The sequence below is a fragment of the Gymnoscopelus braueri genome, assembly GCF_963280865.1.
Source record: "Gymnoscopelus braueri genome assembly, chromosome: 8".
NCBI classification, from domain to species: Eukaryota; Metazoa; Chordata; class Actinopteri; order Myctophiformes; family Myctophidae; genus Gymnoscopelus; species Gymnoscopelus braueri.
In genome coordinates, this window is record NC_137609.1 from 45,875,393 (window position 1) to 45,899,087 (window position 23,695).

Genomic DNA, 23,695 nt, shown 5'->3' on the forward strand with positions numbered 1-23,695 from the left:
ACTACGAACCGAACATTTTTTTTTTTTTTTGTCAACTTCAAACGATGCGCTCCGTTATCAACAAGGCAGACCAAACAAAGTCACGCAAGTTGCTCCATGCTGTCTGCCCCTCCCACCCCCAAAAAGAAACACTATTCCAGTCACAGTCAAGAGACACACTGAGAAGCGCATATGCTAATAATGCTACAGATAGAAAGACCAGAAACAGAACATCAACAGGTCTGGCGTTTCCTGTGAATTATGGCAAGAGACCGGTAGGTAAGAAAAAAACGCTATGTTGTGTTTTCCGCATGAGCGCAGGTTGTGTCTGCTGACATCACCCCAGTGTGTCAAACAAGGAGCAAGCCTTCCTTTACTCTGTAGTGAAAAATGCAGGCTTTTTGAATATGCTTAATGTAATCCATATACACCTATATACTCAATGCCGATAGACTGTACCATATGTACATTCATAATTCATTTTTAGTTTGCTAATAAATGTTTAGCGACAGATGTATAGATATTCATATATTCACTGTACATTTATATCTATTAATAGACTGTACATCTGTTCATTCATTCAGATCCAGTGCAGATATCTAGTATTTTAGCATAGTATTTTATTTTACCTTTGCATAATGCAACAATAGTGAGTGGCCTGCATTGCCTCTTTTTAAACTCTGCACTTCCCCTCTCAGAGGTTAATTTGTGTTCCCGTGTAACAGGAGTGAAGAGATCATATACTTTTGGACCTGCTGGAGGCGGTTACGAGGACCCAGTGCTGTAAGTTATCAAGCTTTTATCACCAGTTAACCCTCTTGACTGGGAGAGTGGAGCATATCCATATCGCCTCTGTCGGGCAGAAACCTTATATCTCCATATTTCTTCTTTATGAATCAATACCCTACTTAGATTTGACATTTTTGCTACAGTATATCCATAATGACATGCCCAAAATGGGGATGCCAGTATGAAAGTGATTAAATCTGTCTGTGGGTTTTATGAATATTTAACCAGTGAAAAGTATTAACAAACGCTTGTGACTAAATAACTACTTTGGATCCATTGGAACACAGATTCTTTGTTCTATTTCCTGAAATGTTACGTTTCTTATTTTTGACATACAAGGTTATGCCAGACAGCGATGATATATATTACCTTTTGTACCTTCAAATGCAGTATTGTCCCCTGACCTGAACCAGGGTTCATAACCACAGCATCCAGGCTATACGTAAAATACTTACATTTGTTGACGTTGCCTGACTTTGCAGGGAGAGGGAGAGACAGTCGCAGTCCTCCAGCTTCACCTCCACTGAGGTCCAGGAGGGGGCGCCTGTGCTCTCCATGCTCCAGCCCAGGCCGGTGGTTCTACAGGGTATGCAGGTGCGCAGGGTGCCGTTGGAGATGCCTGAGGTGAGCACTACTTGCTTGTTGTGTCATCATGTGCTATCACTAAACGGATTGAATCTCTTCAGATTCCCATACTCCAGTGACCCAGTGTTTGCCCAGTACATGTCTGCTGTGGTGGGCCCACCACTGTAAGGTGCACGACACGCCATGCAGAATTTCTCCCTAAGTGGGCTAAATAATAGATGCAGAGTATCACTCTAGTCCAGGGGCCTTCAACCTTTTCAGCCCAAGGACCCCCTAGCTGAGAGAGAGAGATGAAGCAGGGACCCCCTCTATATTGTAGAAAATTGTTTTTCTCTTTTTCCCCTCTAAACCTCTATACCTCTTCGCCAAAAATAGCCGATCTACAAGCTCACAACGCCTCGCAGCGCGAGGCGTTGTGAGCTTGTAGATCTGCTATTTTCGGCTAATGTTCCCCCTCAGGATAAGGATGCTAGGGTTAAAAGTTGTTCATGTAAAAAAAAAAAAAAAAAAAAAACATCCTCTCACACAAAGATTTGGCGGACCCCTTATAGTAGCTCTAAGGACCCCCTAGGGGTCCCGGACCTACCCCCTGTTGAAGACCTCTGCTTTAGTCCAAACGGTGTGCCGACTCCAAGACACACTGGTCTGACGAGACCAGTCCAGATGTGCTTTTTATTCACTATAGCAGTATTTTGTGCGCACTAATTTCTCAATGCCGATGCAAATTCCCAAAATATTTTAATATTTCAATCTGGTGTCCATCATAACAGTGATGACAAGTGTTGGAGGGGAACTTTTGAAAGTATATGAATACCCGGTGTGCCTTGAGATTTTGACTTGCCCATTGGTGTGCCTTTGACTCAAATAGTTTGAAAACCACTCAATTTGAGTCAAAGACCACTTCAAGCGAAGATATCTTTCTAAGCTCAATACTCAATTTCATACCTGAATTGTATTTGATGTGTTAACAAAGATGAGGTAAATGTTCAGACAACATATTCATGAATCAGCACACACACCCTGTTGTTTGCTGTTAGCGTGTTTTTGTGTTGAAGAACTCTCTGATGGAAATTCCTAGTTTGTGCAATAATTGGCATAATTGCCATAACAATAATAAAACAGATTCTGATGAATATTCAGGAGTCCTCTCAACCCTCTTATCACCATACCTCTCTAGTTTGACCTGGACCACGAGTCTCTACAGGAGTCCCAGGAGAACACTCTGATGATTGAGGAGAAGGCCAAACCCAAACAATACTATCGCTTCTGGGTGCTGCCGAGGAAGTGGCTGAGGGTTCGCTATGATCGGCTGGCCCTGCTAGCCTTGTTAGACAGGTAGGATGGATAGATAGATGTTCTTAACTCATTCAGTGCCACATGACGTCAAAGACGTCACGAGGCCTGACGCCCCGTGTGCCACAGGACGTCAAAGACGTCATGGAAAAAAAAAAAAAAACTCAAAAACTTTTTGGAAAAACATGTTCAGAACCCAAGATATGATGATTTGAAGATTTGCTGCTCCATTCACTCTTTGTTTAACTACTTACTGAAAAAGGCTGTATCTCGGCTCCTAAGCACTTTTTTTTTTACAATGAATTTTGCTGTGGCACTCGGAACCAAAATTCCATAAATAAGCATGGCATTGAAAGAGTTAATAGGGTGCTTGAAAATGCTTTTATATGGTGTAGACGTGCTATCAGAAAACACAGAATTGTAATAATCAAAGTAATATACATATATTTGATAGCTCCCGACTTTTGAATCGCATGCAACTTAAGCAAAGCTGCAAATTAACCATGCACCTTGAAGATGACTAAAATGTGTTTAAAATTTAAATTCAGATGTGTTTAAGCCCTGCATCATTCCTTGAATTGTGAAAGTGTAACCCATTTTTTGGGTTACACTTTTTAACCCATTTAGACCTGAGGCCGATTCTAAAAACGCCGATTCTAAAAACGCTTTTGTTTTCTCTCGGCTTGATTACTGCAACGCACTCTACTCTGGCCTGCCAAAGAAAACAACTGACAGATTACAACTTGTTCAAAATGCGGCAGCCAGAATTTTAACTAAAACCAGGATGAGAGAACATATCACTCCAGTTCTTGCTTCACTACACTGGCTCCCGGTTGTTTTTAGGATTGATTTTAAAATTATTTTAATAGTTTATAAAGCTCTAAATGGTCTGGCACCTACCTACCTCTCTGACTGCCTAGAGAGATATGTTCCAAACCGGGCCCTCAGGTCTTTAAGTGCTGACCTGCTCGAGGTGCCTACAATGACATATAAAGAATACGGTGAAGCAGCATTCTGCTTTTACGGACCGACAGTGTGGAATAAACTCCCATTACACCTAAGACAGGCAGCCTCTGTCGATAGCTTTAAAGCACAGCTCAAGACCTATTACTTCACTCTTGCTTTTAGCTGATTCTTTGGTTGATTTTTAATTCCTCACTGTATTCCCTATTTTAATGTTGTTTTATGCCTTTGCTTTTGCCTTTGCTTTTATTTTATTTTATTGTATTTTTGTTTGCTTTATTGTTAAATTGGTTCTAACTGTAATTGTATTCTTGCTCTGTAAAGCACTTTGAGCTGCATTTCATGTCATGAAAGGTGCTATACAAATAAAGTTTATTATTATTATTATTATTAAATCCTGAAGTTTTCTGAAATATTTTCTCAAATATGTATTCAAAAATTACCAAAAATGTATGTTGCCATATCCTGAAAGGTATAGTTACAAATAGGGGTTCCCGCCCAAAATGGTTAATGAAACGATATCAAAGCCATGTGAAGTGATAGTCATACGTATAGTGCAACTGACCCCACTTCACCCTTTTGTGTCAGGAACCGGCGGGTGGGGGAGAACGTGTTCGCCGTGGTGCTGGCCAGCCTGGTGGCCTTCCTGGGGTTCCTGCTGCTGCTCCAGGGCTTCTTCAGGGACATTTGGGTCTTCCAGTTCTGCCTGGTCATCGCCAGCTGCCAGTACTCCTTACTCAAGGTGCAGTCAGTCGGTGACCTGCCTCTGGCTCGCAAAAAACTGGGTCTCATCCACAGCTACATTGCTGTTGGTGCTTTTAGGATATTTAACACTGAACATCCACATTCTGTTTGGGATTTTTGGGGGCATTTAGTTGAAGCTATTATCAAGAGCAACTTCCAATTGAATCAAGGTCAGTGTCGTACATAAATGGCTATTGAATAAGCTTCACTTTCTCATGCACCAGCAGTCTTAACCCTTTGAGACCTGAAGCCGATTCTACATGTCTCCTAAATCTCAGCAGAATTCTGAAAAACGCATGTTTCTATATCAGTGGTGCTCAATCTTTTTCATGTCAAGGACCCCCAAAATTATATGTATTTGGCTGCGGACCCCCATCAAAATATTTTGTTCCAGGGACCCCCCAGAAGCAAAGATTTGAGTTAAAATGTTCGCTTTAAAAAATATATATATTCAAAGATTTGCACACATTTTCACGATTTTTCAAAAATAGCAGATCTACAAGCTCGTAGCGCGGCACTCGGTGCCGCGCTATGAGCTTGTATATCTGCTATTTTTGAATAGCCCAAAGTGTAAAATAATGCTTTTTAGCTCAAATCTAAAAATGACACAGTTCCAGGTCTTAATGGGTTGCAACCAACAGCTGCAGTAAGAAGTGAAAAGGCCACAACCATTCATCTAGAATGCTTAGATAAGGGATGTTCGTGTCAGTATAAGAATGGGGACACATAGCTCTTATCTAAATTAGCTATCTGATGTATGATCTCTTCATTGTTATCTCCTTAAACTGTTGACGCCTTTTTTTATGTGTATGAGAACTTGCCATCAATCCATGCCAATCTCTTTTCTTACAGAGTGTACAACCTGATGCAGCTTCTCCAATGCATGTGAGTGTTGTTTTATTTCCAGTTGTTTAACATTAGCACTTGGGTGGCGCAGGGGTAACGTTGCTGTCCACCACCACGGAGACTAGAGCCAAATTCCAATAACGAAAATCTCTGCCACTCGCTCACTCCCACTCGGTCACTCCGACTTCAAACCGGAAGTAGTCGGAGTCCAATTGTTCATTTGCTTCTTGGAGGAGTCGAGTGGAGGAGGCGAGGAGGCTCTCCGCTTCCGCATTCAGCGAGTGTACATGAAGTGAACGCTCGAGCTGCCTCCACAGCTCCTCGCGGCAGACTTCCGCATCACGTGTACACGTTTTTTTTTTTCTTCCCCTTCTCCCGTGACGTATACATGGTCCTCCTCCACATGTGGCCACACAAACAATGCTTGAAACCTGAAACCATGCCGAGGGCCGAGGCCGCCCGATTAGACCTGGGGCGAGGGTGTTTTAGGACGAGAGGTGCGCGAGCAGATGGAGAAGAAGGACCCAAGGACACATGAAAGAAGACCCTTCACAGCTAATAGAGAATTTTACATTTACACGGTTCAGAATTGAATGAGTACGGCTATAGTTAAATGTGAACCTGTTTCTGCTATAAATATGCATCCACCGTTCTGCGCGCCCCTCGGCTGCGACGTTTCCTTTTTGCCACGCATCTACACTTCATGGATACATTTTTGTACTGGGGTTCTGGGGACTGTACGAGAGAAAAGAGGGACAGGTCAGGATTAAATTCATAAATGTAAGTTTGCTCATCCTGGCGCTTCATTCACTATTTCAGGAATAAATGGCTTTGCACAACAATGTTAACTAAAGATAACGATGTGGCCATCCATCCACATTGATGAATTGTCTATTCTTATATTCTGTATTATTCTATACCTGCATATTATTCTATACATGTATATTTTCATCCACGGCTCTGGTCCAGCTGTGTGAGACGTCATAAGTGATCGCGGAATTTGCCGTCGCTTTGAAATGACACCGAGTGCAGTCCGATCCTTTGAGGGCAACTGCTCGACCACTCCGTCCTCACAAATAATCCTCGGCTCCTCGCAGGGGCGGGGCTTAGGCGCGAGTGGAGGAAGCGAGGAGAGTGAGCGAGTGACCGAGTTTTGGGGAATGGAATTCATCTTAGGGGTTTGAATCCTCTGTGGCGCATGTGGCTTGGCCTGGGCATCCATATAAGCACAATTGGCTGCAGGAGTAGTGCTGGGGCAATACATCAAATCCTCCAGTCTAATAGATGGAATTAACCCATTCAATCCGGGAACGCAACTACAAATGTCTGTGGTGCTCCAACCTTTTCATGTCAAGAAAAAATAATATGTATTAGGCTGCCAACCCCCATCTCAACATATTTAGTTCCAGGGACCCCCAGAAGCAAAGATTTCAGTTACAAATGTTCCCAAATATATATATATTCAAAGATTTGCACTCATTTTCACGATAAAATAAATAAATAGCAGAACTACAAGCTCATAGGAGCATTTATATCTGCTATTTTTGAATAGCCAAAGTATAAAATAACGGTTATAGCTAAAATCTAAAATGACACAGTATGCGTTACCGGGTTGAATGGGTTAGATTAGAAGAACATCATGAAATAATTTGACATGGAAAACCTTCCCATTTTCATTGAATCTTTTGTCAGCTGAAAGCCAAGTAATTCACCCATTATCTGCCCTCTCTCTGTCCGTTCCCTCCTGACAACAGGGCCATAACTGGATCATCGTGTACAGCCGGCCAGCGTACTTCTGCCTGTGCTGTGTGATGATCTGGATCTTTGACCTGTCTGGAAGCTCTACCAGCCTGCAGCCCTTCTCCCTCTATGGCGTCACCTTCTTCTCTGCGCAGTTCCTCCTCTGTGCCAGGGACATGCTCATTGGTTAGTTTGTGTGGTGTGTGTGTGTGTGTGTTTGCGTGCATAGACCAGTGATTCCCAACCTGTAGGCTGAGAGGATATTGCTATATAAGTGAGTAATATAATTAGCAAAACACTCAAATTTTAATGATAATAATAAAACATTATTCTAAATTAAAGGGATAGTTCACCCCCAAAATGACTTTTTTTCCTATCGATTACTCACCCCATGGAGACTTGAATTCATGAATATTGTTTTTGTTTTCGTCGCATTCCTGAGCCAATAATTTGATGACCGGCAGCGGTTCCGTATGCAGACACAAGGAAGACTCTTTGTGTCTCCTACTGGAACTGCTGCCATCCCGATGAAAACAAAAAAATATCCATGAATTCAAGTCTCCATGGGGTGAGTAAGTGATAGAGAAAAAGTAGTTTTTTGGGTGAACTATCCCTTTTTTGTATTTTTCAATGTTATGTTATTTTCAAAAGGCAGACAATTAATGTCAACAAGGTCCAATGACCTCGTTGACATTTTGTGAAACCACACAGTGCAACCCTCAGTGATTAGCACCCATCAGGGGATCGATTATACTGGAGATAAATATTCTGTGACTACGGTACTTGAAAAAGGTATAAGAAAATTGAAAAATTGCTTGCACAGTTCGCAATAATTTTTTTATTTCATTGGCACTGAATGAGTTAATTATAGGCTGGATTTTAAAACAGTTTGTTTTGACTTATTTTGTTTTTGTGTGTTTTTGTTTTCTCCAACAGTGTTTGCTTTGTGTTTCCCGGTCATTTTCCTGTTTGGGCTCCTACCTCAGGTCAACACCTTTATCATGTGTGTGCTGGAGCAAATTGACATGCACATCTTTGGGGGAACTGGTAAGAACAGGTTTTAAATAATAAAAAAAAGAATAAAAAACGGTCAGAGCGAGGGATGATTGATTGGTCTTGCTGGCTCAGCGATTGACACATGTCGATCCTGGGTTTCGAAATACAACTGGGGCCTTTGTGTTGAGTTTGCATGTAGAGTTGCACCGATACCGGCTACCGATATGACTTATTTCACATATCGGACATGACATAACCAATCCACGTTCCGATAAAAAAAAGTTTTTTTTTTTCCTTTCCTGGAGCCAGGGTATGGCAGCTGCAATACCCTGCTATACCCAATTGACGCCTCTGATTTGTAGGTATTTTCTTTTGGTGATAGATCATAGTGTATTTGTTTTTTTTCTACTGTTATTGTACTTTAAAATATTCAGTAATAAATGTCTTTAATTGAAAGGTAATGCATTTTTTTTTGTATTTAAAGTTTTGCTCGGATATCGGCATATATATCGGATATCAAAAAATATCCTAATTGATATATCGGATCGGATCGGAATTGAGAAAACCTGTATCGGTGCATCTCTATTTGCATGTTCTCCCCATGTTCACTTAGGGTTCTTTCTGCACGTCAGAATTAGCCGCACGGATAACACTGGCATATTGACAGTGATGATTTCTGTTGATTAATGAGCACTGTCGCTGTAAAAAATGAAATCCATGTCTTGTCTCTCTCCACAGCCACTACCAGCCCCGTATCGTCTCTCTTCAGCCTATTTCGCAGTGTGTTGGTGGCTGCTGTGCTGTATGGGTTTTGCCTTGGTGCTATAAATGTAAGTGGCAGCGAGGACACTTGAGAGTGAACGTCATGAATAGAGAAACATTGTTCAAAGAGGGAGGAAGAGCCATGGCTGAAAAGAAGAAATAAATAATCCAGATCCAGGCACTCAGGGTACTGTAGGTTTGAAAAATGTAAAGGGCCTTTACTTAATTGGGCTAGAATAATAATACAAAAAATACACCAAGACGTGTCAGCTTGCGCTTTCTTCAGGGTGTGAGAAATGTTGCTTCTTCTGCCCGCCATGAGCACCACAATGTAAATAAGTCAGACTTGATTATGTCATCCTCGATGACTTAAATCTATACATTCTGTATGTGTTTTTCAAATATAAAAAACAAACAAAAAAACAGGCAGGTTGTGAGTTGAATGTGGTCTCTCCTCATGTTGTGGTGTTAACCTTTGACCTCCAGGCGCCGTGGGGTGACGCCCATGTGCCGGTGCTGTTCTCCGTGTTCTGTGGGCTCCTCCTGGCCCTGTCCTACCACCTCAGTCGTCAGAGCAGTGACCCCACCATCCTATGGTCAGTATTCTGTCTTCACATGGCATTATATCTACTTTTATTTTATTTTTGTTGAGTAACACATCACTTGACAGTTTGTCTCAGTAGTTTGCATTAGGCTTGAAACGGCCCACATTCATTCCCAACATATTTTGTGTAGTAAGAGATTCATTCATATGTAGTACATACAGGGTATCTGCGTTGCATCTGATGTTGCCCGGACTACCCACTTGATTTGAGATGACTGTTTTATATGTTGCCTAACAAAAGCTTTGATGATTGAATCCAGAACAAACCATGTTTTGTGTCAAAATCAGAAACTGTTCAAAAGCAATATTGCACTCGAGGTTGTGCTGTTACACTGTCAGCAGGGCTGTGATTATCTGCAGCCGGTGGCCTCGTAACTACTACGGAATCACATCTCAGTTGATATACAGCAGGGATATTCAAGTAGATAAGGTAGGGGGCCACAATTGTAAAATGAATTGAAGTCGGGGGGCCACAAGACCATGACAACAAAACCGTTTGTTGTGTGCTATAGGTCCGATAGGACACATTATGTCCATTATGGTAACCTATTAGGGCCTGCTTCATACTGCATTTTGATGTTTGATAGGGACATTTCTGTGTCAGTCCTTGGTGCACACTGCACAGGCATAGATTTTGTTATTTTTTATTAAAAAAATAGGAAGTAGATATTTCAGTGTGTTCTGTGCATGAAAGTGTCTTTGTGTGAAGAGTATTGGCTCTTATGGTGTGTTTGAAGTGGATGAAAATGGAGAAGCTGGAAGATGCTGGCAAGGTGAAGTGTTTACATGTTGGTATGAATGAAAGGTGTTTTCATTCAGTGATGAGAGAGCACAAGCTCTTATGACAAGAGCACAAGCTCTTATAATGTGTTTGAAGTGGATGAATATGGGGAAGCTGGAAGAATGGAAAAAATCCACACAACCCACACAAAACTCACACAACCCACACAAAACTAACACATACAAGCTAATGGATGCATAAGGAGAATAATTTATTTGGTGCACAACATCCACTTAAAACTAGAAATGGTTACAAATGGATGGTCTGTGATGGATGAACTGAACTCAAAACCCCTGTTGTGCTTTTTTATGTTGATGTGCCACTGATGTAGCTTTGACCAAGCTACCCGGCTACATGGTGAAAAGAAAATATTGCTGAACTTCTTGAAAGCTACATTATTCTGAAAGTAGTTAGAAGTAGAAGTAGACAATATTTCTGGCTGTTTTGTTTCTTTATACTATGAAAAGGTCTTACTTTTACTTTGAATAATTAATACATATTTTAACACCAGATGCTTTTCTTATGTGAGCTACTTTAACACTTTGACCCAAGTGATTTTCTTTTGGGTGACTCAAGGTCCTTGCACACCGCGGCGATTTTTTTCATGCGAATAATATGTTTTTTTTTAAACCTTGTAAAGTCAATGCAAGCTTACATGGAGCGAAAAAGCGAAGCGAAAAAGCGAAGCAAAAAAGCGAAGCGAAAAAGCGTCTTTTAATTATTCGGAACGAGTCCGAATTTTTATTCTTTGGTGTGTAACCGCCTTTAGGCACCAAAGATTATATTTACCCGCATTTGGGTTCCTGAAGCAGTGTCTTCACTGCAAATGCAGTACTGATACTGTAGGCGTTAATTTGGGACCCTGAGTGACACTAACATCCTCCATTCTAAATAGTTTCTACATTTTATTCTTATCTGTTAACACATCGACCGCCAGAGGTTAATCTCATAATGTACTCACCAGTGCCAAGGTGTTTTTGTTGTTTTTTTGTTTTTTTCATGTCGCCATAGATCTTGTTAAAATCCTTAAGATTGAGCTCTACACGGTCTGTTTACATCCGCGAGATCTCCCTGTATCTCCCAGTGAAGATCGCGTGTCAAACGGGGTATCCATGTTGTAGTTAGAGCGGATTACGTTAAACAGTGAAATGCGAGGAGAAAAAACTACAGGAAGAGAATTGAGTTTCAGTTTCGTCTGTAGAATGGGAGCGGGCGTGATCGTCAAAACCGGATCCCAAATAATTATATTTCCGGTCATCAAACCGGAAACGGAAGTGGATCAAAAAAATTCCGAAAGTGCACCCGGACCGCGCATGCGCGAAAAGACCGCAGCCCGTAGGGCTACAGTCTCGGCGCTTAACAGTTGGATTTAACGGACCGTAGGACTACGTTCTTGGCGGTTAATGTGTTAATGGTTGATTAACCATGTTAATGTTAATGGTTGATTAACCATTAACGAGCTTTGGTTAACTCTCTCAGTGCCACGCCCCGAGATATCCCGAGTTTTTCCCGAGTACCCTCAGTGCCAGCACCGCACGAGAAATCCCGAGTTTTTACTTTTGACTGATCGTGCTATTCTGTATATTTTTCATGATCACTTTCGCTTCCTGACTCCTTCAGACTCACCCGGAGCCGGATGTAAAAAAAAAAATTCATTTCCGGGTCACGTTGTTTTTCTCCAGTGATTTTCGGCCAGAATAGGGAAAGTCACGGTTTTTCACACGGTATAAAAAGCGAACGGAGAGGTCCACGTCTACTCTCTTTGGTCTGGGTGACGATCAGTCATCGTAGTCGTGTATCGCATCGTAATTTAGCCCAATCAACGATTGTCGAAAATGTCAACATCCGGATATGACGTGAGCCTGTTTGGGAGGGGGTGAGTGAGCCAGCGAGGTCATCAATGTGTCGATTTGTTGCTCTCTACTGGTAGAACTGTATTATGGGTTTAAAAACCCAATCAGATCATTTATTTGAATGAAAAATTACAAAAAAACGCAAATTGCTGGCACTGGGGGAGTACTTTATGAAAATACTCTTGGCACTGAAAGAGTTAACGGTTATGAAAAACATTCAAAATGGTCATCCTGTACAACCAACCATCTAGTAAAAATTATTTGCATTACATTTTACATTGGAACATGAAATATGTTCCAGGGGCCACAAGAAAGCTCAGCTGGGGCCGGATTTGGCCTGCTGGCCGCCAGTTGAATCTCACTGATGTACAGTATAACAGCACTATGAATATGATATTATGTGTTCTTTTTGTTCCCTCCACCCCAGGTCTCTTGTCCGAGCTAAATTATTCCCAGAGCTGGAAAATCGGACACCAGAGGAACCCCCTGTGGAGATCAAGGACCCACTTCCTGAGAAGCTGCGCAACTCTGTGGTAAAGCCATAAACCCGTAACAAGCCTTTAGAAACCGTTCTAACCATGGTGCTGCTTTACTTTGTTTTTTTGTGATACTCATGTGCCTGGGGTTTTGATGGCAATTAATCTGTTGTGCATTTATATTGTCTCAAGCTAAATCCAATGTTCCACGCCAGGATCCCCTGGCTCAAATGTGCCGAGATAAAATCCAGGCGTGGATTTGATTTGACAGTTTCATATTGATTGGTCGCATCACAGTTTTACATTTTTTATCAGATTGGATTCACTGATAAAATGCTTGCAGCGGGAAAACAAACTCTCTCTCCTTCTGTCTGTCTGTCTCCCTTTTTCTTTGTAGAAAGAGATTCTTCATTCAGATCTTGTCATGTGTCCCCTCATGGCAGTCATCACCTTCGCCATCAGTGCCAGCACAGTCTTCATAGCTCTACAAGTTAGTTGTTGGCCATTGTTTCTTAATCGTAATTGGAGCTAGATGGACGGAAAAATCGACATGTAGATAGATGCATTGACCCAGTCCACTCAGGGAAAAGTGTCATCCAAGCCACTTTACCTCCCTTTTAACCCATTAAGACCTGAGACCATTCTTAAAAATGTTTTCTAAATCCTAACAGTTTTTTTGAAAAAAAAATCTAAAAATATTTTTTTTCAAAAATAGAGTGCCGCGCTATGAGCTTGTATATCTGGTATTTTTTAATAGCCAAAGAAATCTAAAGTGACACAGATGCGTTCCAGGTATTAATGGGTTAAAAATGATTTACAATAAAAAAAAAAATTATTGTTAAAGTAGCAATGTGCTATTTCTGTCCACTAGAGGGTGCCTTTGTTCAGAATCAGAATCAGAATCAGAATCAATTGCTCAACTAAAATGTCTATCTGTTACATTTCTACTGTCTAGTATAGAATAACCTAAAAATATTGAAAGTAATAGTCTAGTGGGAAGAACGGGGTATCATGCACCCCCCGGAAATATACTTATAATCAGTGTTTCTAGATTGGGGATGTGCACAAAATGATGAGCTATGTTAAAAAGTTTTCAAAATGTCCCACATAACTTTTATATGCAAATTAGTGCCGCCGTTATCCAAACATATATTTTCACTATAAATCAGCCAATATTGCACTTAAATTAACAAATACGTTGTCTAGACTTATGTTTTGAGGGTCAAGGAACACAATGAAACTATTCTTAAATTGATCACATGTACCTGTGGCATGCTGGTAAGTGCTGTCTTTACAATAATACAATAATATAATATAATAATATTTTTACTTATTATTATTAGTATCATGACAACATTTTTTTGCCATCTGCAAAATAATAGCTTTCTTCACCAATGTCTTCATAAAAGTGTCTTCTAACACCTCTTTATTACTTCCAACCAAACTCCTCTGGGAAACTTCGTGGGAGTCAAAGTTGAGAATCACTTCCAACACTTTTTCAGACCGGGCAGCGGGCTCAACTGGGCGGGCAGCTACCCGCTCTGCCCAGCGCTGACGCTCTGGAAAACTTTGTGGGAGCCAATCTCAAAGTTGAGAAGACCTGGTGTGAAAAACTGGAACAATAAATAATAATTAATTGGCCAATATGAGCTTGTGGGATGTCTAATTTAGGAGTTTGTGGGAGTGCTGAATCCATTCCAACCATTAGTTTTGAGTAAGAATGACTCACTGGCCTACCTTTCAGGGGGCCTATCCATCAAATTGTGGTGGCCATAATTTTCACTTGTTATTTTTTCTTGAGTGGATTCTTGAGGTTCCTAGAGAGTCAAATGGAAATGGGTATAATTTGGCATTAACTTTGAAAGGTGTCTGGTGATCTAGAGTCTATGTCCATGTTTGTGATAAACATAACAACGGAAACAACAGAAATTCATCTATTACCATTGTGAAGCCATCCCCTTACCAAGGGATGGCTGATTTATATTGAAAATATATATTTCTATAATGGCGGCACTAATTTGCATATAAATGGTATATGGGACATTTTGACAACTTTTTTACATAGCTCATCATTCATCATCAAGAAACACTGATTATAAATATATTTGCGGGGGTGCATGATACCCCCTTCTTTCCACTCCACTATAATGTTTGAAATTATTTTCTCAATGCAAATGTACCATATGCCCTTTCAACCGGTTTGTAAAATTAGGTGTCACTTTTTGTATACATACCTTAATTCGAACTAAAGCACTTAATTTCTCAGTGGTTTTAAACTTCCAACGTTTGCTTCATCTTTAAAACTCAACCTTCTTTCTCTCTCACTCTCTATCTTATTTCCCCTCTCCTCATCCTCAGCCTGCTCTTAGCTTCGTCCTGTACATCATGGCAGGAGTGGTGGGCTTCCTCACACATTATCTCCTGCCTCAGCTTCGTAAGCAGCTACCTTGGTTCTGCCTGGCGCACCCGGTCCTCCGCTCCAAAGAGTACAGCCAGTTTGAGGTCCGAGGTGAGTGGCTACTTTTTATTACATTTATATGTATTTATTTATTCATTTCAATTATTACTTCATATTCAATTCATGCGGTGGTCTCCTACAGATGCTGCTCAGCTGATGTGGTTTGAGAAGCTGTACGCGTGGCTCCAATGCATAGAGAAGTACTTAATCTACCCGGCTGTAGTCCTCAACTCCTTAACGACAGAGGCCCGCGCCGTGGGACAGAACCATAAAGAACTGGATATCTAGTAAGTATCTTCACACATTATCAACTATAGAGCCCAACCGAAATATCAGTTTGGCCGATATATTAGCCGTTAATTTACTTTTAATTTACTTTTACAATATCAGTAACGGTATTAATCATGTAGCCGATGTGTCCCAATTTTGAACTACTTTCAACCAAGCGTCGATCACCCGTTTGGGCATGTCAGTATATGTGATAATTTTGGGTTATCCTTTTAGCCTTAATGTCTGACTGTACCTTGTGCTGTTTACATTTTTGTAGTATTCAATCAATCAATTCTCAAATAGAAATTTTAATCAAACATAAGGTTTTCAAATGTATTTCAAAACATAAGTAATCAGTGGTCTCGGACTCAGGATTGTCATCGACTCCAAAAGTCTCCCATTATTCGGGCTCTAGTTAACTACCATATATTGGACCAGTGATGCGGAACTGGGAGCTCACACTGGGACTTGCACCTTCACAAACAAGTATTTCAAATGAGACATAGAAGTGATAAATCGCTCTGGTGGTGCAGTGGTAAAGTCACTGCCCACCACCACGGAGGTTGTGGGTTCGAATCCACCGTGGTGCATCCGGCTTTGTCGAGTGTCTACACGAACACAATTGGCCCGTGTTCGGAGGAGGGAAGCCGGACGGGGAGATCTACAAGCTCATAGCGCGCTACGAGCTTGTAGATCTGCAATTTTTGAAAAATCGTGAAAATGTGTGCAAATCTTTTAATATACCGGTATATATTTTTAAAGCAAACATTTTTAACTCAAATCTTTGCTTCTGGGGGTCCCTGGAACAACATATTTTAAGATGGGAGTCTGCGGCCAAATACATATCATTTTGGCGGTCCTTGACATGAAAAAGTTTGAGCACCACTGATATAGAAACATACGTTTTTTCAGGTTAGGATTTAGAAGACATTTGTAGAATCGGCTTCAGGCCTTAATGGGTTAAGTGTAATTATGTACTACTCTATCGTTTCTCTCTCCATCTCTCCACTCCTCCAGTAGCCGCGCTCTCTTCATCTCGGTGGCAGGGATGAAGCTGCTGCGGTCGTCGTTCTGTGCGCCGTCGCTGCAGTACGTCACGCTGTGCTTCACCACGCTCTTCTTTCAGTTTGACCATCCCAACTTCTCCGAGACCTTCCTCATCGACTACTACTTCATGTCCATTCTCTTCAGCAAGGTGAGCGATGCAGAACACCTCTGCATCTGTAGCAAGAAGTGATGTTTCTAACCACCTGCTTGACCCCCTGGCCAAGCGGTGGGATTCCCTTTTGAATGAGGTGACGTAGGTTTGAATCCCGGGTGCAAAACTTAATGGACTGCAGCTTTAATTGTGAGCACAGACTTATGAACTTTAATTGTATAGCACCTTTTAAAACATAATTTCAAAAAGGTGAGAGTTGCAGATTTTCACACACATCTTTAGACTTGACAAGCATTTTAAGTGGCCCTGAGTTAAGCCATCTGGAGGGTGATTACTACATACAGTATACTGTTAAAGGGACCGTATAGTATGTATATTTTACAGCTCAGTGAAATGCTGGAAATGCTAAGTAACATGGCAACAGGGCTCAGACAACTTTACAGTCAAAAACGTTCTTCATTTCTTTAGTACACTTTAGTACACAACAATGTTGAGTCATCATCCATTAGTAACTCAAAGGGTGTACATTAAATTGTGTTACCGTGTACACTTGCCGAGTTAAATGAAACCAGGATTTTACAGTGTACAGTGCCCTAGGCTTTACATTGAAAAGTACTTGAGATGTGCTGTTTGTCAACTGGTAAACATCTGGTTTATTCTGTCTTCATTCTTCTCTTTACTTTCTCAAAGTGGTGTCCAGGGACACTCAGGGTTCCTTAAGAAATTAAAAAGTTTGAGAACCACTTTAAAGCACATTGTGACAAAGTGGTGGGTCAGGTGTGTGTGTTTGTGATTACTGACGCATTTTTCTTTCCCTTGCCAGATGTGGGACCTGCTGTACAAACTGCGTTTTGTGTTGACCTACATCGCCCCCTGGCAGATCACCTGGGGTTCAGCGTTCCACGCCTTCGCCCAGCCCTTCGCTGTACCTCGTATCCTTCAACATTATACTCATACAGTCACTGTGTGTGTGTGTGTGTGTGTGTGTGTGTGTATGTGTTTGTGAATCTCTGATGGCTTAGACATTCTGCCACAGCTCTAATATCCCTTGACTGCAAAGGCTATCTATTACATTTTGAGGGAATTTTTTTTTAGCAATTAAATTGATGTCGGAGAGATCCTCAACTCGATTGTTACCTCAGACTCTGCCGTGCTGTTCGTCCAGGCTGTGTTTTCTGCAATATTTTCTACTCCTCTCAACCCGGTCCTGGGCAGTGCTGTATTTGTCACCTCATACACCAGGCCTGTTAAGTTCTGGGAGCGAGACTACAAGTAAGTTGCGCTTGGATTCTGTTGTCTTGTGTGGTAAAAAGTCACAATTTCGATGTCTACCAGGATGTTTTGCATTAGTTGTAATTATAATACAATACTCTTATAATAAAGTAAGCTAGATGATACTTTTACTGAGATTTGGTTTTAGTACTATTATCAGGAGATATTGGCACTCATTAGAATGCCTCTCAAAATGAAGGTGGGAACTAAATGTGGTATGACTTCTCCTACCTTGCAGCACCAAGCGGGTCGACCACTCCAATACAAGGCTCGCCACTCAGCTGGACCGCAACCCAGGTAGGCCATGAGAGAGTCACCTGTCTTTTCTAAGTGATAAATGAGAACATAAAAGTTAAGTGAAATTAGAACAAGCTCATAAGCCTCAAGAGATCAAAGCTAGGTGAAACCTCGCATATGGCCAGACCTTGTTTGGGCAGTGTGATACATTGTGGGCAATTTCTTTGAGGAATAGTCTGGTATTGTCTAGAAAGTTAATCCTGGATATAAAATGCTCATCTGCAATTTTGTGTAGTGGTCGTAGTAATATGTGTTGTCAAAATGTACTATGATCGCAAAAAATATGAGGACAACAAACCCTCATTTATTTTGATACACTATAAGATTTATTAGGAAATGTATGAACTAGTTTACAAGATTATACCACCCAAATATTTCTAATTAAATCTAATTACCTGCACAGTTTCAATATCACAGAATTACACCTCCCGAACATTAAATAACCAGACTTCTCCCAGTAATAATAATCCCATCTGGATAGGGCTTTACAATAGATGGTGAGACCATGATGAATTCACCCATCTACTTATATAAAGGGCGAATTGCTACTTCCGCCGCTGACACCCACAGCAATTCCATTCATTTGCACCTCTTGCCTGCTGACGCCATACCCACAGCATTGATTTCGACTAAACACAACAACTACATCGGACCTCTCAACACAAAACCAGCCACAACGTGCACGCTGAATTTACGGGTGGCGTAGGGCACCTCTCATTGCTCACTACATATTTTCCACCTCGCAACATAATTAATTCCACTCGCCACATTACGAGCACAACGGAAGGGGAAACAGTTTCGCACCGTTTACCGTGCGCACCACCGAACGCCAACGGCCACAGCCGAAACAACACGAAGCAGCGGCCATTGAAATGTGCGCATCGCCAGAACAACAACAACAGAAGCGCGTCCTTCACGTCCCCTTCACTGCACCGTGTCTTCTGCTTCCACGCTCCATTCAGGTCACTACAATGCTAATACATTAACGCTCAACCTCACAATCACACGCTTCTCCGTTTAGTGTTTCATTAGTGCGAGCGTGGAAAACAACAGTGCGTTGTGCTGCTGCGCATCTGCTACACAATAGGCTAGGATCATGATACCAAGGATTCGACAGTGATGTCATCATTATGCAACCCGGAAGTAATCTGCGTTGCCACGTTGCCAAAAGAACACAAGCACAAAACACAAGAAAATATCAGTGTTGCCACATTTTCGCCAGAAACAAGCAACCACCTTCATGAAAAAAAAAAAAACAGCCGAAGGGGTCCGCCATGTTCCATGGGGGTCCCCGGGGGTCCCAACACTCCCAGGGGGTCCACGGACCCCCAGGATTTTTTTTTTTTTTTTTTTTTTTTTTTTTTTTACTTTTGCAAATTTTTATCCCACGATTTTGGTACCCCAAAATCAGCGCGCCCTCGCTAGAGCCCTGTGCGCGGCCGGTCGGACCTCTAGTAGACCTATAAAATAACAATTATTAATAACTATATAAGAAAAATTAAATGTACATATTCTGACTGGAGAATTTTAACTGAGACTGGATGGTGTGTTTGTGACAATATCCATGAAATAGAGAGAGGAAAGAGAGAGAGATATTCGTCTTAACCCATATTTACACTGTACCTCTGCAAAAATGGTCTGCCGATCAACTGAAACGTGACCATGGCATGCCTCTCTTCTCAATGGAAGAGTAGGTAGACCACCTCACTGCAAATTAAGCCAGTAGTTAATTATGTTGTACTGTATTAACATAGGGATGGGTCAGAATAATCCATTTGTTTGACGTGCTATACTGGCATTCAGAGGCTTGACTACAGTAACAACATTTTAAACTACTGTATGTCTACTGTGGGTGTAAATATTTTCCTGTTTTCTAATGTATAGTACACAAGAACAAAGTTATGAGGATACCAGAATAAATGAAAATGTATCGTTTGAGCTTGTGTTTTATTATGGTTTAATAAAAGATGCACATGCTACTGTTTATGTTTTATTAAAACCTATAAAACGCTGCATTTCATAGTGTAGATTAGGGTCCCAGAGATAAACAAAAACAACGACAATGTATCAAATGGGGTTCCGTGGCATAGTGCATATCAAACTTGTGGATCCTTGAAATTGAAAAGGTTGAGAATCATTCTAAACCACTGATGTCTGTGCCCACGCCCCCTCTCCCCCCCCCCCCAAGGTGCGGATGACAACAACCTGAACTCTATATTCTACGAGCACCTGACCCGCTCCCTGCAGCACAGTCTTTGTGGTGACCTGCTGCTGGGCCGCTGGGGGAACTACAGCACGGGAGACTGTTTCATCCTGGCCTCAGACTACCTCAACGCCCTGGTGCACATCATCGAGATTGGCAACGGCCTAGTCACCTTCCAGCTGAGGGGCCTGGAGTTCAGAGGTTGGTTGAGAATAGCACTTGTTAATGAATTGAATTTTATGAGTGGTTCTCACACTTTAATTTCATTGACCCCCAGTTTGGCATTAAGCCCAGTTCACGCCTATGAATTGCAACGCAACTCGTTGCAACTTGCAACCAGTTGCAAGAAATTGCACTGGGCTGTAATGACTGTTGCAGGTCGGCGCAGTATTGGGATAATGCTGGTGGCTGCAAGTTGTGACTAGTTGAGTTGCAAATCATTGGTGTGGACTGAGCTTTAGGCCATGGACCCCCATAACTCCAAGAGTGTATAAATGGAACCAAATGGACCAGTAACCACAATCATTAGATGCCCTCTGGGAGTGCTATTAAATGCCCAGAACAGCTTGAAAATTATATTTTGCAATACAATTATGATCTGAATCACAAATTTAGTGGTTGGCTGATTGACTCAATAATGGTAAGAAAAAGTACAAAAAGGTTGCACAAGAGCAGTTATTTTCACTTGCACAAATGCTCCCAATTATATTTCTAGGTCGCACAGATTACATTTTGCGAGCATATGTGACCAAAACAGTTGCAACTTTGAGCCCTGAATATGTATTGGAAGCCGTTATTGTTTACCCAAGTCTCTTGTTTGATTATGTGCAGTATGTAGACCGAACAGAATAACATTTCTAGTCTATATGCTATTATAATCTTATTTGAACTTTTTGCGTGAATGCCCTACTTTGCCGTACAGTAGTCATGCAAAAGTTAATCTCTCAAGAACAGATTCTGCTCTGCGTTGGAATCTGTCGTGAAGGCTCGTCATAACATGTACGCACTGGGCTACAAGTGGGCGTGCCTTCAGATCAGGAAGCAGGCCGCGCTTTACCCAATCAAATGTAGTGGGCGGGATTCACATGTCCGTCGATCTTTCCCCCTCGAAACAAACCCAAACTAATTTAACAATAGTGTCCGGAGCAGACAAAACCACGGAAAGATATTCACATTTTAACTTACTCTTTCATCATAGAAACAAGTGGGCTTATAACCAAAACGATCCATGTTCTCTGGGAGAAGTGGTGTTAGTGTTCCGTGTAGAAATATTGTTAGTGGGAATGAAAAAATAGTGGCACCACCGGAAGTGAAAGCTGAAGGCAGACCAAAACCCCGGTTTCCTTTGCGCACGGGTGCCACGTTGTCATTAGCCCAGAGCCAAGATGAGATAGTACAAACAGCAGAGGCCGCTGTTTTTCATTCTCATTTGGCTTTGGGTTCCCAGATTGTGCAAAAGTAGTAAGAATATCCGATGTACAAGCTCACAACACGTTGAGCTGTAATGCTGTGAGAGCTTCTAGATGGGCAATGTTTTAGCTGTTTTTGAAACATTTTGAAAGTTGATTATGTCTGATGGTTTTCATAAATATTTATTGTGCGCTCTGCTACATTAGACTACCCTCACTGCTATAGTATACTATACTGCCCTCTCTCCAATACTATACTAATACTAATATACAAATACTATGCTGTCCTCTGTCATCTCCTAGGGACATACTGTCAGCAGAGGGAGGTGGAGGCCATCACAGAGGGGGTGGAGGAAGATGAGGGTTGCTGTTGCTGCGAGCCGGGCCACCTTCCCCACGTGCTGTCGTTCAACGCGGCATTCGGCCAGCGCTGGCTGGCATGGGAGGTGGCGGCCACCAAGTACGTCCTGGAGGGCTACAGCATCAGCGACAACAACGCTGCCTCCATGCTGCAAGTGTTTGACCTCCGCAAGATCCTCATCACCTACTACGTCAAGGTGCGATTTCAACCACTTTCATCCTCGCACTTCATCAGAGCAGTGATTCCCAAACAATGGGTCGCCACCCTAACCTTTCCTACAAAAAAAAATAAGTTACCCGTTACCTATCCACTTCGTGCCTTGTGGCACATAAGGCCTTAAAAAAAAAAAGGAAATGAGACAATTCAATTATTTCTCAAAAATGATTCTAAACATTTTCAGAATTCAAATTTAATAAAAATGTAAACCTTTGCAACTCAAATTTCAAAATTTCAAACTCACAACATGATTGTAAATTGGCTATTTTTAATGGGGCTTAAGAGTTTAATTCATGTATCTTTTGTACATTTAGTTCCCGGGAACATACCAAATTGCTCTTTTAGGTATCAAGCTGAAAAAGTTTGGGAAACCCTGCATCAAAATGCAACAGTTTTGAGCTTTGAGCTCAGTACTGATGGATAGCGTTAAAAGTGTCGTCATCGGTGTAAGCTCACTCCTCAGTTGACTTGGGGGCTCCTCACTATCAGGTAATCTGATAGATTACACAGGAATGTGCGGAGAATTCGGGAATTGGCATACATTCTAAATTGAGAGAAATCAAAAGCAATTGGCAACTAAAAATGTTGTTTAAAGGGATTCCTGGCTAATAAGCCTTATATGCGTTAATGCATTATAATTGCCCTATATAAAAAAAAATTGACATTAAAAACACCTTAAATATTTTATTTATTTTAGAAATAGTACCTCTTTCACTCAATAGGGGCCGCTCCCGTCGCAAGTTGATGTCCATGTGTGGTCCAGCCCTATGCAAAATGGAATGCATGTGCTAACTAAAAAACAACTTTCCTTTCGTTTTTATACCATGTGAAAACTACGATGATAGGCCGAAACCAGGGCAAAACGAGTTGACTCAAGATAAAACCGGAAACAGGAAACGGATATTTCCGCATAGGATGAGTGGAAAGCGAGTGGGAAGAGAAAATGATGAAGGCTGGTACAGAGAACCGCGCGATCGTTTATTAAACAATTAAAAAGTTATACAGCGCGTCGATTGGCCAAGTGGACCAAGTAGCAATTGACTCGAAAACGCGTCCATGGCAGTAAAAGAGTTGAGGCTTATAAGGCTCATCAGCCAGGGATCCTTTAAAAAAAATATATATAAAAAGTTGAAGTGATTCAGGCGGGTCAGGTACATACATGTCACAAACATAAGCTGGGAAGCTTCACTTCAATAAAAATAGACAACGTTTTAACAACCAATATTGTAAAAAGAAGACCCAACCTAAAAGCAATCAATAAAACAGACCAAAGTATATTACCACTGACCGCTATGCATTACTGCAGTGCTTCATACCGTATGTTGTTTCTTGTCATTCCCCTCTTTCAAAACAGAGCATCATTTACTACGTGAATCGCTCTCCGAAGCTGGAGGAATGGCTGGCTAACGAGACGGTCCAGGAGGCGCTCCGGCCCTGCCAGGCTCCCACGTACGTGGACAGCGATCCCACCTTCAACCTGAACATCGACGAGGACTACGACCACAGAGCCTCTGGCATCACTCCCTCCGCCTTCTGCATGGTCTACCTGGACTGGATCCAGTACTGTAACAGCAGGCGCCTAACGGTTAGGCAATCCCTATGTTATGTTATCACCGTCAGGCAATAACCTTAATAACCC

General features: G+C 41.6%; 1 protein-coding gene across 1 annotated transcript in view; it reads left to right on the forward strand.

Moving 5' to 3' along the window:
* LOC308089735 (pecanex-like protein 3) overlaps positions 1–23,695 on the forward strand; it is a 48,601-nt gene that overhangs the window by 12,010 nt on the left and 12,896 nt on the right. Inside the window, exons 10-29 of the mRNA XM_080434624.1 lie at positions 705–762; positions 1,251–1,392; positions 2,531–2,688; positions 4,198–4,351; positions 5,206–5,238; positions 6,954–7,125; positions 7,876–7,986; positions 8,674–8,765; positions 9,184–9,293; positions 12,363–12,468; positions 12,809–12,901; positions 14,770–14,920; positions 15,012–15,156; positions 16,157–16,334; positions 17,122–17,230; positions 17,441–17,570; positions 17,809–17,867; positions 20,056–20,271; positions 21,783–22,036; positions 23,411–23,641. Of these exons, the coding sequence (XP_080290750.1) occupies positions 705–762; positions 1,251–1,392; positions 2,531–2,688; positions 4,198–4,351; positions 5,206–5,238; positions 6,954–7,125; positions 7,876–7,986; positions 8,674–8,765; positions 9,184–9,293; positions 12,363–12,468; positions 12,809–12,901; positions 14,770–14,920; positions 15,012–15,156; positions 16,157–16,334; positions 17,122–17,230; positions 17,441–17,570; positions 17,809–17,867; positions 20,056–20,271; positions 21,783–22,036; positions 23,411–23,641 (2,702 nt within the window). The remainder of the gene's footprint in view (positions 1–704; positions 763–1,250; positions 1,393–2,530; positions 2,689–4,197; positions 4,352–5,205; positions 5,239–6,953; positions 7,126–7,875; positions 7,987–8,673; positions 8,766–9,183; positions 9,294–12,362; positions 12,469–12,808; positions 12,902–14,769; positions 14,921–15,011; positions 15,157–16,156; positions 16,335–17,121; positions 17,231–17,440; positions 17,571–17,808; positions 17,868–20,055; positions 20,272–21,782; positions 22,037–23,410; positions 23,642–23,695) is intronic.